This window comes from Lepidochelys olivacea (genome assembly GCF_965140295.1).
Source record: "Lepidochelys olivacea isolate rLepOli2 genome assembly, chromosome: 4".
In the NCBI taxonomy this organism is placed as follows: domain Eukaryota; kingdom Metazoa; phylum Chordata; order Testudines; family Cheloniidae; genus Lepidochelys; species Lepidochelys olivacea.
The window spans coordinates 23329367-23343386 of record NC_140414.1 but is presented as its reverse complement, the minus strand read 5'-3'; the positions used below and the strand labels follow the sequence as shown (position 1 = coordinate 23343386).

The following is a 14020-nucleotide window of genomic DNA, read 5'->3' as shown; positions in this document are numbered from 1 at the left end:
TTAATGTTGCCTTTTTTTGTTATAGGACCTCAAAATGGTTGGAATGATCCTCCTGCTTTGAACAGAATTACAAAGAAGAAGGTATTGTATGAGATTGGTATCCCACTAAACTGCATACGATGCATTTTAAAAAGCAGTATCTTAACTAAATGTTATGAAAACCATTGCTGGAAGAAGAAAAAAATGAAGTGTTATCATCAAACAGCAATTTAATAGCATTGTGAATAAAAGTTGTGTTTAAAGGGAAGGAAGACATGTAAATTTTCAGCATATATTATCTCCTGAAATACATTCGTAAACACCCTGAAATATGCATCCAAAGGAGGCTGAGTTCTTGGGAAAATTGTTGTTAATAATCGGTGGTCACAGTTTGGGACAAAAGTACTACGGACCATTGTTATTTGCAGAAAAGCAGGTGAATTGTGAATGTTTTCCCTAGGGCCAGACTCTGAGCTGGCGTATGTTGTCATAGCTCCATTGACCTTCTCTTTAGCTACAACAATGTCCACAAGTTGAGGATCTGGCCCCTGGTATTTACTAATGGTATGACAAGTGTCACGATGAGAGACCATGATATAAAACTTCACCTTTATCAAAGAGTCTGGGTGGGAAAATGCAGCATGACCAGCATAGACGGCAGGAGTGAGGAGCTCAGGACACTTTTATTAGGGTAGAATGAGCCTTTTAATTCTAGCCTCTGGGTTCATTGTGGAACATTTTGCAGTGATCAAAATTCTGTCGTAGTGGCCCACATGAAATCAGATAGTGGTGATCTGTCCAGTTCTTCATGGCAGTCTGAGCACACAGAATAAGGTTGTGAATGTACATGGAGACAAAACTACAGTAACTAGTAACCCCTGGAGTTTGTCTGTGCAGGTCAGGATTACCAAACATCATTGGCAGGATGGAGTTGAGGAAGCTTGCACTGTTCCTGTACATGACAAAGTCAGGGCTTTGGTGTCCAAAGCTGTCAGTCTGGGGTACCTTTTAGAGCGGGTTAATACTCTCAAAGAGGAGGAGGAAGCATACCAGTCTGGATAACGCCCTGATGATAAATTAATAAAAAAATTGGTTAGAAAATGCTGTCTTTTTAATTGGATTTGTTGTTGTGGAATGTTTTGGTCATAACCCTGGCTTCTGTTACACAACCTGATCTTTAGGATTTGGGAGTTATTTCAATAAAAAGTCATGATCTTTGTCACCCTGCCTGAATTGGTACCAGCCAAGCTTCCATTATGAATATTTACGCACTGATTTATTTCCTGTGTATTTTCAGTATAATAGAGTATGCGTTCCTTAATGGTTTTTAAACTATTACTTAAATATTGTTAAATGGTTTTAAAACAATTTTTATCATAAAATAAAGGATATTTTGCATTTTCCCCCCAAACAAGCCTTTTTTATAATTTCCCATGACTAATGACTTAATATTTATTAATTAAAACAGTGAGGGCCATGATTTTCTTTTTTATAGCTAAAACTGTGACTTTTGCTTTTTTTTGCTGTGACCAAAACATGTCTTTTGCCATGACAAGCAACCAGCCATAATTACAGTTTCATTAAACCAGAACTACACTTAGCATCTTGGACTTTCTTGTTGTTTCCTTTAATACCCTTAAAAAGTGTGGAAAGTCTAACTGTGGTTTGTTTTTCACGTTATTGTAGTTGTAACAGAAGCCAGCATCCCATTTAGTCATCTGTTCTTTCCTCTCCCAAACTCTCTCTCTCACGTTTGTGGCCTTTTGTGCGTATGTACATACAAACATTTAGGCACTAGTTCTGAACTGCATTAATAATTGGGCTTAATAGCAATCTGTTTACCAGAGGCTTGACTCTCATTTGAAAGATGTATTGTTTGGATAGTGCCAGCTGTGGGGTAGGCGCTTTACAGATGAGAATAAAAAACTGTTCTTGCAAATAAGATCTTAAAATATAAACACAGATTAAAAAGCAATAAGAAATGAAGTATTCATAGACTATTTCCCATCTGAGTAATGCTATCATTAAATAATCTGGATATTTGGGAGTTAATTTTCTGCTATTAACTGAGATTCATTCTCACTTACACTTTCGTTTTCTTGAAAGTAAAACGCCACGTTGTAATGACTGTATGCCACTCTGTGAGTTCTAGAGTGTCTTCTACTATGTGGTACCCACTACTGCCTGTAGATCCCAATCCTGTACGCACTTAATCACATGCTTTTCCAGTTGGTGACGAGCCCTTTGGCTTGAAGTTAAGCATGTGTGTAAGTGTTCGCTGGATTGGGGTTTTAGATTGTAAGATTTTTAGAACAGAGACCTTTTATGTACTTGCAAAAAGAAAAGGAGTACTTGTGGCACCTTAGAGACTAACCAATTTATTTGAGCATAAGCTTTCGTGAACTACAGCTCACCTCATCGGATGCATACTGTGGAAAGTGTAGAAGATCTAGTGTAGTAGATTTTCTACACTTTCCACAGTATGCATCCAATGAAGTGAGCTGTAGCTCATGAAAGCTTATGCTCAAATAAATTGGTTAGTCTCTAAGGTGCCACAAGTACTCCTTTTCTTTTTGCGAATACAGACTAACACGGCTGTTACTCTGAAACCTTTTATGTACTTGTTATCTGTCACTTGTACAACTTATGTCAATTTATGTCATAAGTCAGAATGTATAAGGAGATGGGAGAAAGGGATTGTTTCCTACATTTCTGTATTACAGGTACATCATGTTTGAAAGACAGGGTTAGTACAATACAGCCCTTTTTGTGGAAATAATGAGCAGAGAAGGCATGGTAAACTTCTTGTTTGATTTTCTTTAGACACCTGATCACTTCATGCCTCCTGTTCCCATCACATCCCCAATAATGAACCCTCTGCTGGATCCACAATCCCAGATGCAGCAGCCGCCCGCTTCACTGCCACCAGCAGCCCAGGCTGCGTTTCAGCCCTCGCATCTTCCATCAGGGCAGCCCATTTTACAAAACCCGTTCCAGCCTATTCAGCAGCCTCTGGGGCAGGCAGTCGTGCCTCCGGCTGTCTCAAAAACTAGTACAGAGGGGGCACCAGGAGCTCCAATTGGCAACGCCATACAGGTAATGGCAATTAAGTTGATGTTGTTTTGTATTCCGGTAGTGCTTAACCCCCCCATCCAGGATTGGGGACTCATTGTGATAGGCACGGAACAGACACAGAATGAGAACTTTCTCTGTTCATCTTAGGCTTCAACGACACAAGAAAGTTGCACCGGTTTAACTAAACTGATTCAAAAGGCTGTGTGTACACTCTTGTTTTGGTTTAGCATAAGTCGATTGGGAATTGGTTTCTGTTAAACTGAAATAAGCCCCTCTTAAGCTGAAGTAAGAATGTGCACATGGGGGTTTGCACGGTTTAAATGGGTATAAAAGCCAATTTAAGTTGAACCAGTACATCTTTCTCATGTAGACAAATCCAGAGAGAGGCTGAGAGAGAAGGCAAAATCGACTAAACCGTCTCACGGTTCAAGGCTATCTGCACCTCTGCCCCTTCAGTGGTCTCTCTGAATGCAACCCCTTCAGACTTTAGGCTTCAAGGCTTTAGGTCTCCAGGGTGGAATCTCATGATTCTCCCACTCTCAGACAAGAGGGTGGGCTGCGGCCTCCTGTGCACCAACCGTGATGGCTGAGCAGGCCTGACTAAATTTGGCTGCTAGCAGCCTTTCTTTCACAGCTGTGACCAGTGTGAATATAGAGACCCAGTACAGCTTTGACAAACCAAAGTATTGTGTAACTTTAATAGTACGGCCAAGCATAACAAGGGAACGGGAGGGTTAACACAACAAATCTACAGGCATATCTGTCTGACCTAGATTCTCCCAGGCACCCCCACTTCTGGGGGCTGGGGTTCACTTTGCTTCCCATGATCCCTGTGTCTTCCTCCCCGTGCTTTAGAATCTCTGTTTGTCAGTCCGAAGGTTCTTTGTTTCCAGCTTCCTGCCTGACGACCTCTTCATTGGCTTACAGATTAGTACCTCCCATACTGGGTCCCCTCCTGACGGTTGATCTCAACCTGGTCATAGGTAGCGATGCCTGTCTCATTTGGTATCTGTGAATGGGGCAACCTGAAGCCATCATCCCCTTTCCTGCAGAGATGCCAGGAACTCCTGCTGGAATTAACCCCTGGTAATCATGACAAACAATGCAGTAGCAACCAGTTGGACATAAATTATAAATCAGTTATTACAGGCACGTCCTGTGTCCTTCTCCCACCCATCCTTTGTTTATATTGACCAACTCCAACCTCAGAGCATTTGTCCCCTTTCCCCAAACCGGAACAAGACTAATGCCAGGAGGTGTTCATCTCACTATGAGTAGCAGGATCTTACACAGCTGAAAGAGCATCATGGGGTTTGTATCCGCCATCTTCATTCAAGGTTGTCACTTTATAACCATAAACACCTAGTTGCTGCTGCTTTGCACTTGCTACTACCCTGAGCCAGGCAGTCAGGCTAATCGAGTCGCTTCTCCCTGCGACTACCCTGCTTTTCACAGCTGCTGCTGAAGAAGAGATATCAGATGCACTCCCCAACTGAGACACTGCTAATGTTGCCTCTTCAGTGATCTCAGCTCCGCAGGCATGGAAGGGAGGAGCGAGTGAGCGTGCTCAGATTGTTAGTAACTTGTGATGAGTTTAAGAAACAATGATAGAGTACCTACAATTCCCGAGGAGTTTCCAAAGTGACTTTAACACCCCATCTTCTCTTCTTTAGCATGTGCAGTCATTGCCAGCGGAGAAGATTACAAAGAAGCCTATTCCTGATGAGCACCTTATTCTGAAGACCACATTTGAAGCTCTGATCCAGAGATGCCTGTCGTCTGCCACAGATCCAGTAGGTCTTTGCATTGGTGATCCATTAGTGGAGCAGCACTCTATAATTTTAATTCGATGTACACCGTGGTGGCTGCATTAACCAGTGATAAGTCTCTCATTCGTTTTAACTCTTTCTGGCCCAAGGGATCCCTCGGCACTTTACAGACATAAAGCAGACACAGACTGTAGACAGAGACCCACGTGCACCATGGAGAGGCAGCCACGCTGGGGACGGAACGTGGCAGCCGCTCAGCAGCAGCACAGCAAAGCACCACAGGCATTTCAAATGGGAAACAAAGAATCAAGGGTGATGAAATCCTGGCCGCGTTGATGTTAATGGCAAAACTCCCATTGACCTCAGCAGGAGCAGGATTCCACCTCAAATCTTTACTAGCTCTGTGACCTAGTGCTAACGATCTGCCCCACCACACGGGAAACATGGCTCCAGGTCTGGGTCACCTTGTCACTGGATAAGTAGGCCTAGATAGAGCACTGCTTCTGGGAGAAAGGCAGGAAGGAATTCCTTCTGTCCACAAGGGCAAATTCCTTTCATGGTATTAGTGGCATCGTTGGGCTCCCTTCTGGCTGGAAGAACTGGAGCTCTGGTCTGGGTTGGGGGGTGGAGAGCAATGGGATCCTCGCTCTATTTCTGTTTAGGAGAAAAGGATTCCTCTGCCTCTCTTCATACTAAACCCGCCCCCTTAAGGTAGGAGCTACGCTAATCTGATTTGGCATGTCATTGTCTGTTTAGCCCATTCCTCTAACTGGAGCAAGAAACCTCATATGCCGAGGTGGGTATTCGCTGAGGCTATTGTGCATCCGAGCTGAGAGACGGGCAGAAGGATCATATTAAGCCTCCATTTTTGATAAGTGTATGACGCTCCCCAGGGGTATTCAGGGTGTGAGGTGCCTCATCACCACCTGCCCATAGCATGAAGCAGCTTTGCCTGATGCCTGCTGTAGATCAGCTCCCTGAAACCAACAGCCTGTGGCCCCAGACAAGCACTGACTTCCAGGTGTCCACAACCCCACCCCCTCTATGCGGGCTAGTCACAATCACACCCTGAGCCCCATCTAACAGCATCCCCCTCCGTAATATCTAGCCCTTGTCACTGGGCCCGCACGGGAATTACAAGCTAAGCTGTCCCTGAAGGCACAGAGTACGCACAGCTGGACTAGAACAACTCAGGATCAGATCCTTTATAACAACGCAGCACGGCAATCTCTTTATAGAGAAAACAAATACGAACCTGACACTGTCCCCACAGTATTCTTGTCAGCAAGTTAAAGAAGTACGGGCTGGATGAATGCACTATAAGGTGGGTAGAAAGTTGGCTAGATTGTCGGGCTCAATGGGTAGTGATCAATGGCTCCATGTCTAGTTGGCAGCCGGTGTCAAGTGGAGTGCTCCAGGGGTCGGTCCTGGGGCCGGTTTTGTTCAATATCTTCATAAATGATCTGGAGGATGGTGTGGATTGCACTCTCAGCAAATTTGCGGATGATACTAAACTGGGAGGAGTGGTAGATACGCTGGAGGGCAGGGATAGGATACAGAGGGACCTAGACAAATTGGAGGATTGGGCCAAAAGAAATCTGATGAGGTTCAATAAGGATAAGTGCAGGGTCCTGCACTTAGGACGGAAGAACCCAATGCACAGCTACAGACTAGGGACCGAATGGCTAGGCAGCAGTTCTGCGGAAAAGGACCTAGGGGTGACAGTGGACGAGAAGCTGGATATGAGTCAGCAGTGTGCCCTTGTTGCCAAGAAGGCCAATGGCATTTTGGGATGTATAAGTAGGGGCATAGCGAGCAGATCGAGGGACGTGATCGTCCCCCTCTATTCGACATTGGTGAGGCCTCATCTGGAGTACTGTGTCCAGTTTTGGGCCCCACACCACAAGAAGGATGTGGATAAATTGGAAAGAGTCCAGCGAAGGGCAACAAAAATGATTAAGGGTCTGGAACACATGACTTATGAGAGAGGCTGAGGGAACTGGGATTGTTTAGTCTGCAGAAGAGAAGAATGAGGGGGGATTTGATAGCTGCTTTCAACTACCTGCGAGGTGGTTCCAGAGAGGATGGTTCTAGACTATTCTCTGTGGTGGAAGAGGACAGGACAAAGAGTAATGGTCTCAAGTTGCAGTGGGGGAGGTTTAGGTTGGATATTAGGAAAAACTTTTTCACTAGGAGGGTGGTGAAACACTGGAATGCGTTGCCTAGGGAGGTGGTGGAATCTCCTTCCTTAGAAGTTTTTAAGGTCAGGCTTGACAAAGCCCTGGCTGGGATGATTTAATTGGGGATGGGTCCTGCTTTTGAGCAGGGGATTGGACTAGATGACCTCCTGAGGTTCCTTCCAACCCTGATATTCTATGATTCTATGACCTCTAAATGAAGGTTAAGATTTTAAGACCTAGCGAGCAAGGATAAGAAGAAGAATAGATTTCAAATAAAAGAAAACATAAAATGCAATCCCAGGTCTATACTTATGGATGGTCACCTTTTCCTATTTGAAAGAATCTGTTCTCTCCTAAGGATTCAGTCTTTAACAGAGCTGTTTTAGTCATAGCTCAGATACTGGTTTTCATGAATACCTCCTGCCCTTTAAGCAGTTTCCTCAGTCAATAGATGACAGAAAGTCTTTTAGTTTTTTCCGTATATTTCCCAAAACTCATTATTTTGTCCCCAAAGATGGGGAGACCCCTGAGATTTCCTTCTTGGGGAGCTGGCTCCAAGGTGTCTTCCCGCAGGTCTGTTTATTTCACATCCATACGTTGACTTGAAATCCAAGTGTAGCTCCCATTGTGTTTGGCTTACCATGCTTAATCTATATATGAACCTAAGCAGTCATGCAAATACACATCCCTTGTCTGGCTAAACCAGTTTTTCACCTTTGCTGGGGACTAACATCTGGACACAAACTTGTAAGGACATATTTTCAGCATATTGACATAACTTCTTAAATATAATGAGTACACACACTTCACAATGGTATTCTTGGCCAGCATCATCCTGGCTTTCATTTAAGATCTCACATGGTATTCTATACAGCAGCAATGTGTTAGGTGTAGTGAGTTTGTCAGGCCTGTTAGGAGTTCCTGACCCAGCTCAGAGAACCCTTTACTTATTGGCATCAATGGGCCTCTGTGTCACAAGGTGACGTGTGTGTCATGATAACAAACAGGCTTCAGAAGAAGGGGAGAGGGGGAAAAGTATTGTTTAGTTTTTAGTCATTGGGTTTATTCAGTGTCTCTTGTCTCTGTAGTAATAGATGGTTGTGCCAATGTCCTCCCATACCATGTGACCACTGCGGTCTAAAGCAATGTTTCTCAAACTGGGAGTCCTGATTCAAAAGGGGGTTGTAAGCCTATTGTAGGGGGGGGTCGATATATTGCCACCTTTACTTCTGCACTACTGTCAGAGCTGGGCGGTTGGACAGCGGTGGCTGCTGACTGGGCGCCCAGCTCTGAAGGCAGCGCTGCGCCAAAGTAAGGGTGGCATGGCTTGGTATGGGGGAGGAAGCGGGGGTCATCACAGCCTGAAATACTTTCAAAGGGAGGCCCAGCAAAAATAGTTGGAGAACCCCTGCTCTAAAGGATGGAATTTCAGATCTGCTCAAGTGTTTAATCATGCTGCCCTCTAGTGGCAACGTACAGAGACTAGACTAGAGCCCTACTACTTTTGCAGAAACATTTTACTGTGGTTTATTACGGTAAAGTACAACAGCTGTGCCTGGCTTATTTACTGCAAGTGCCAGTCCATGATCTTTTTAACAGCTTCAGTGCATTTCCTGAGTTGTCACTCCAATTCCAAAGAAAACAAACATTTCTAAGTAAGCAATGGAAATAGTGGTGAGACTCCAAGAGAGAGATTTGCGTTGAGTCAATAACACTGCAGCTGTAAAGAATCATATTTACTCCTCAGCTTGTGCCAACAGTAAGTAGGTTATGAAAGGAAGATTGAGTGGCTATTGGCCTCCTGTATGCTGAATATGTTTAACCAGTGACAGAGACACAGGTTTCCATTATTAATATAAACTGACATGTTGGTGCTGGAATACAATAATGGCTTTGTAGTAAGCATTCAGTGGACTGTTCACAAATTGGCTTTGTGTCATATTTACTGAACCGCTATCTAAAATTTAAACTGGAGATGTAGTTTTGGTTTGATACCAACTTGTATCATAGTCTGTTTCCTCCTCCTCTTGTTTCTCATCCCAACCATTTCCTGGTAGATCTGTACAGGTTGTCTTCATGGGAGGTGGGAAAGAGTCCCTTCATTTTCCTTTTGATAGTTTTCAGAATACTACTTGTGACTATTCAGTAGCAGTTGATTGCCCAATGCTTTTCTCTACAGCGGGATGGGAGCAAAAGTCAAATACAATAAAGAAGTCTGGCCTTTTGCTCCCATAATTCTACTTTCTCCGTTCTGGGCAGCAAACGTAAGAATGGCCTGAAGAAAATTCAGTTCACGTTCTGACACCACTTCACTTTTTCTTGTTTTCTGCATATGAAAAGGTCACTTTTTCTGGGGCATCAGCCCAGTCGTTTGTTTAATTCTTTAAAAATCTCTCAGATTTTCTTGGGCAGAGCAAACATTCCCTGGACACAGTAGCTGGAAAAGCTGTCATGAGTCCTTCCGTATATTTGAGGAATAGATATCATCAGCACATGGGCAGTCTCTACCAGGCTATGTACAAATACAGGACTTGGTATGAAAGACAGTGTTGTCTAGTGGTTAAAACAGGGAACTGGGAGTCAGTAGAACTATTTGCAGCTCTGCTGCCGACTTGTGTTGTGACTTTGTGCCATTTGCTGAACACAGGTGTTATTCTCATCACTTAATCCTTCTATGCGTCAATTCCTCCATCTGTAAAAAGAGGATAGTACCCAGGCTGTCAAGTGATTTGAGGCAAATGGTACAAAATCTTATATGTGGGAGGTCACGCTAAGAGGCTCTTTTCTCACCCTGTCATGTCATTTTGGGAAATCATTTTTGTCTTTAAATCCCTGGATACCACGCAGGGTTATGCCACGCTAGCTCTAGAATGTGCTTGTGTAATGACATTCTCCTTGAAGCTTTTGCCATCTGAAATAACCTTGCTTTATCTGAACCATCCATCACACTTCAAATCTCTACTGAAATACAGCCATATAACTTTTAATTCTCTCTCTGTTAGTGCTTTACTGAATACAATAACTCAGTGAAATGCTCTCTGGTAAATGAAGTTATTGATTCTAGAAGGTCCTGAGACTGCACTGGAAGAAGGAATCCCAAGATCTTCACCAAACTTGGGTGTCTCCAATGCTTCTGGCCTCTCCTCATTCATGTTTCACTAGCAGCGGCGTGTGTGCTGTGCTGTTTACAGCTGGAGGGCTCTCAGTTTTTACTTTGATTAGTCATGTGCAAAACTTCATATTCACAGCTGTTCACAAACATGATGTGGGATGAAAATTCACCATCTCACTAATGAATGTGCCACTTTTGGTGGAACATAGTGAAATTCCACCCCACACCCTGGGCAGGAATCGTGAATCTATCTTAGGTGAAAACTTGCTATTCTAAGAAAAATGTCATCATTTTTGTGGCAGAAAAGATCACACTGCACCCATAAATTTCTGTCTTTGCAAAATTAGAACTCTCAATGGGCACAAAAGATGTTTTGTAGCTTGGGGTTTGTTTGTTTTTTCCTGCTTGCAGTAAGAATTTGTTTACACATGTTCCTATTTTTACTCTTAATAGCCTTGCCATTAAAATACAGTCAGAATAAGTTTTAAATGAGTGAATTTCATTTCTTGTTTTTTGTCTTTTATTACTGTCAGTCCTTGAACTCTCAGGACAAAATTATTCCTTGGGCTGGATATTTTGATCTTAGCGTTATTTTTACTTAACAGAAATCATGTTTTCCCAGTTAGCTGCAAAAGAAAATTTATACTATATATTTGTATGTCACTTTTTAAAATCCCAAAACATTGAGGATGTTTCACAAACTACACATGTGCTGTATTACTGCAGTACAGTAGGTAGGCAGAAACTTAGGTGTGGGGATTGGCTACTTTCTACTATCACCTAGTCTTCGTCTTTCGTAGTTCAATCAATGGCAAAAGGTACTGAGCAAACAGCTTAAGAACAGAACATAAGAATGGCCATACTGGGTCAGACCAAAGGGCCATCCAGCCCAGTATCCTGTCTACCGACAGTGGCCAATGCCAGGTGCCCCAGAGGGAGTGAACCTAACAGGTAATGATCAAGGGATCTCTCTCCTGCCATCCATCTCCACCCTCTGATAAACAGAGGCTAGGGACACCATTTCTTACCCATCCTGGCTAATAGCCATTAATAGACTTAACCTCCATGAATTTATCCAGTTCTCTTTTAAACCCTGTTATAGTCCTAACCTTCACAACCTCCTCAGGCAAGGAGTTCCACAGGTTGACTGTGCGCTGAGTGAAGAAGAACGTCCTTTTATTTGTTTTAAACCTGCTGCCCATTAATTTCATTTGGTGACCCCTAGTTCTTATATTATGGGAACAAGTAAATAACTTTTCCTTATTCTAAGCTTAAAGTCTTACTGAAAACAATGCTAATCAGGGAATCTTAGTTGCTGCTGTTCATTCGCTATACAGTTCCCCTGGTGACTAAATTATATTCTCACTATAAAATCAGAACTGTGTTCTTAGTACTGCTCCACTTCCTTTTTTTTCCCCTTCAGCAAACCAAGAGGAAGTTAGATGATGCCAACAAACGCCTGGAATTTCTGTATGACAAACTTAGGGAACAGACAGTAAGTAGTTTTGTTCTTTTATTACTTTGTCTTTGAATATTTTTTCCATATGATGTTGCATTCATATATATTATATCATTGGTTAGATGCACAGCGTTTCAGTAGAATACTAATGCAGAGGTTGTTCTTATGCTGTAGGCATTTCTAAGACTTTCTTGAAAAGATGGCATTGATATAGGTTTAATTATCACATATTAATCATTACCTAGAATGATTGGCACTGTGAGTGTGTGCAGACTTTTCATGCATGTGGTGGAGTTATATGGCATTTGTATTATGGTAGTGCCTCGAGGCCCTGACTGAGATCAGGGTCCCACTGTGCTAAAAGCACACAATAGTAGGAGTCCCTGGTCCAAAGAGCTTACCGTCTACATAGATAAATCAGACAGAGGAAGTATCATCCCAGTCTACAGATGGGGAGCTAAGGCACATGGAGACTGAGTGAGTGGTCCAAGGTCACACAGGAAGTTTTGTGGATTGGCCAACTACCGAACTCAGTTCTGCTGAGCACTAGCCCCAGTGGCATAACCATAAGACCCTCTTTCTTTCGTGATAAATCTTTTTGTTGTTGACACTTGCTCGTGGGATGCTTCCAGAAGAGGAGACAAACCTTAATGTACGTAAATAAATAACAATAAAGCCATTAATGTGTCTTGTTCGTAGTCATCACTAACACAGGTGCTCTGAACTCAGGGAGATGCTGGTGTAATAGTGGTGTAAAGCCATCTGTGGAATTGGCTGTATGTCCCAGAATACAAGTTTGCCTTGAGCCTCTGCCCCATTCCAGAAGAGCTCTGTAGGCATTTTTTCTTATTCTGGTATTTTGATGATTCAGTTAATATTCTTCCACTCTGAAAAGCAAACACTGGTGTAAAAGGGCTTGACCAAAGTCAGCTGAGGTCAATGAGAAGACGGCCATTGAGTTCATTAGGCTTTATTTTAGGTCCAAAATGCTTTAGTTCTTTGCCGCACCTTTTCCAAGGGATGACCCAGGTTCCACAGCAGCACTGTGGTTTGATGCTTGACCTTGGCTATTCAGTCTTCTGACTTTGGCGTACTGGATGTTTTTCCTTCTGCTGAACTTCCTTCTGTGTCCTCGGCTTCATTTCAGCTCTCCCCAGCAATCATCAACGGCTTGCACAGCATTGCGAAGAGCATCGAAACGCGTAACTACACAGAGGGACTGAACATCCACACCCACATAGTCAGCACCAGCAACTTCAGCGAGACATCTGCCTTCATGCCAGTACTGAAAGTCGTCCTCACCCAAGCCAATAAGCTGGGGGTCTGACGTTACCCCCCTCCCTCGCCTATGCAGAGCTTGTGATGTCACTTTTTCAAAGAAGTACATTTCTGCAAAACATGTGCAAGAAGGGGACCAAATACCAGACCTTATAGCATGTTGCAGTAGATCTCTGATCAATGGCACGACACTATCCCTGCAGATCTGCGTCATTTTAGAATGGCATTTGAGCCCGGGTGCTTTTTTATTTTAATCTTTTATCATCCCTAATGATTCCTGTCTACAGACAGTATATTTAATGGATTACACCTCGTAGTGTCAATTTTAAGTGCATGTTGTACTACTAAACAGTGGTTTTTAATCCAGAAATGTGTGGTAAAAGCTGTTGGTAGGTTGTGTATCAGACAGACCTTATAACACATTCTTTCCACCTCCCCTGCCATTCCTCCATATCCGCCAGATTAAAGTGTCTGATCCTCTTTTTAAGTGTATTTTGTCATTCATTTTTTAAAGCTACCTTCAATTCAGTTTATTCCAATTCGATGTTAAATAGCTTAATTTTGCACTGGGGCAAATAAGAAAAATAAAGGTTGATGTGATCTTTTCAATAAAGGTTAATTTATTAAAACATGTCTGTATGACATGAAGCTTTGAGATTTGAACCTGGAGCCAGGGGGAGAGCTATCCATCACTTTGGGGAGGCGTAGACATGTTTTCTCAGTGTTGAGTGCATTATGGAAGTCCTGGTACAGAGGGATTAAGACAATTCTATTCCAAGTTTACATCAGGGTGTTCACATGTCAAGGAAGGGCTTAGCAGAGCATTGAAAGATCTGAAATCATTACAAGTTGCTAAGGCAACTAATAGAGAGAGGTGGGCATTCAGCACATAAACAAAGGCAAACCTTTTCTTGCATTCCCCTGATGTTAGAAGTTATAGGTGGCCATTTTCACGTCTGCAGTGCTCTGACGTGCACTATGCTGTGACATGACCGCTGCCATGCCACTGGCCCCATACCAAGTCAGGTAAGTTTCTTGCGTGTTTGTTCTTTACTGATGCCATTTTTGGCTTTGTTTAAAATGGTACTTGAGTTTTTAAAATTTGAAAAACGTGTCATGAGTTGCAAATAAGTGTGGTAAGGACAATTCCATCATTACTGGACTCTCT

General features: G+C 43.0%; 1 protein-coding gene across 10 annotated transcripts in view; it reads left to right on the top strand.

Annotated features, from left to right (window-relative positions):
• The window catches only part of SEC31A (SEC31 homolog A, COPII coat complex component), a 69590-nt gene extending 56256 nt beyond the window's left edge, over window positions 1-13334 (top strand). For all 10 annotated transcript variants that reach the window (XM_084627383.1, XM_084627389.1, XM_084627388.1 and 7 more), the window contains 5 exons: window positions 26-81; window positions 2803-3075; window positions 4728-4847; window positions 11539-11610; window positions 12722-13334. In XM_084627383.1, coding sequence (XP_084483509.1) covers window positions 26-81; window positions 2803-3075; window positions 4728-4847; window positions 11539-11610; window positions 12722-12901 — 701 coding nt within the window. In that variant the 3' untranslated portion in view covers window positions 12902-13334. The remainder of the gene's footprint in view (window positions 1-25; window positions 82-2802; window positions 3076-4727; window positions 4848-11538; window positions 11611-12721) is intronic.
• The last annotated feature ends 686 nt before the right edge of the window (window positions 13335-14020 follow it).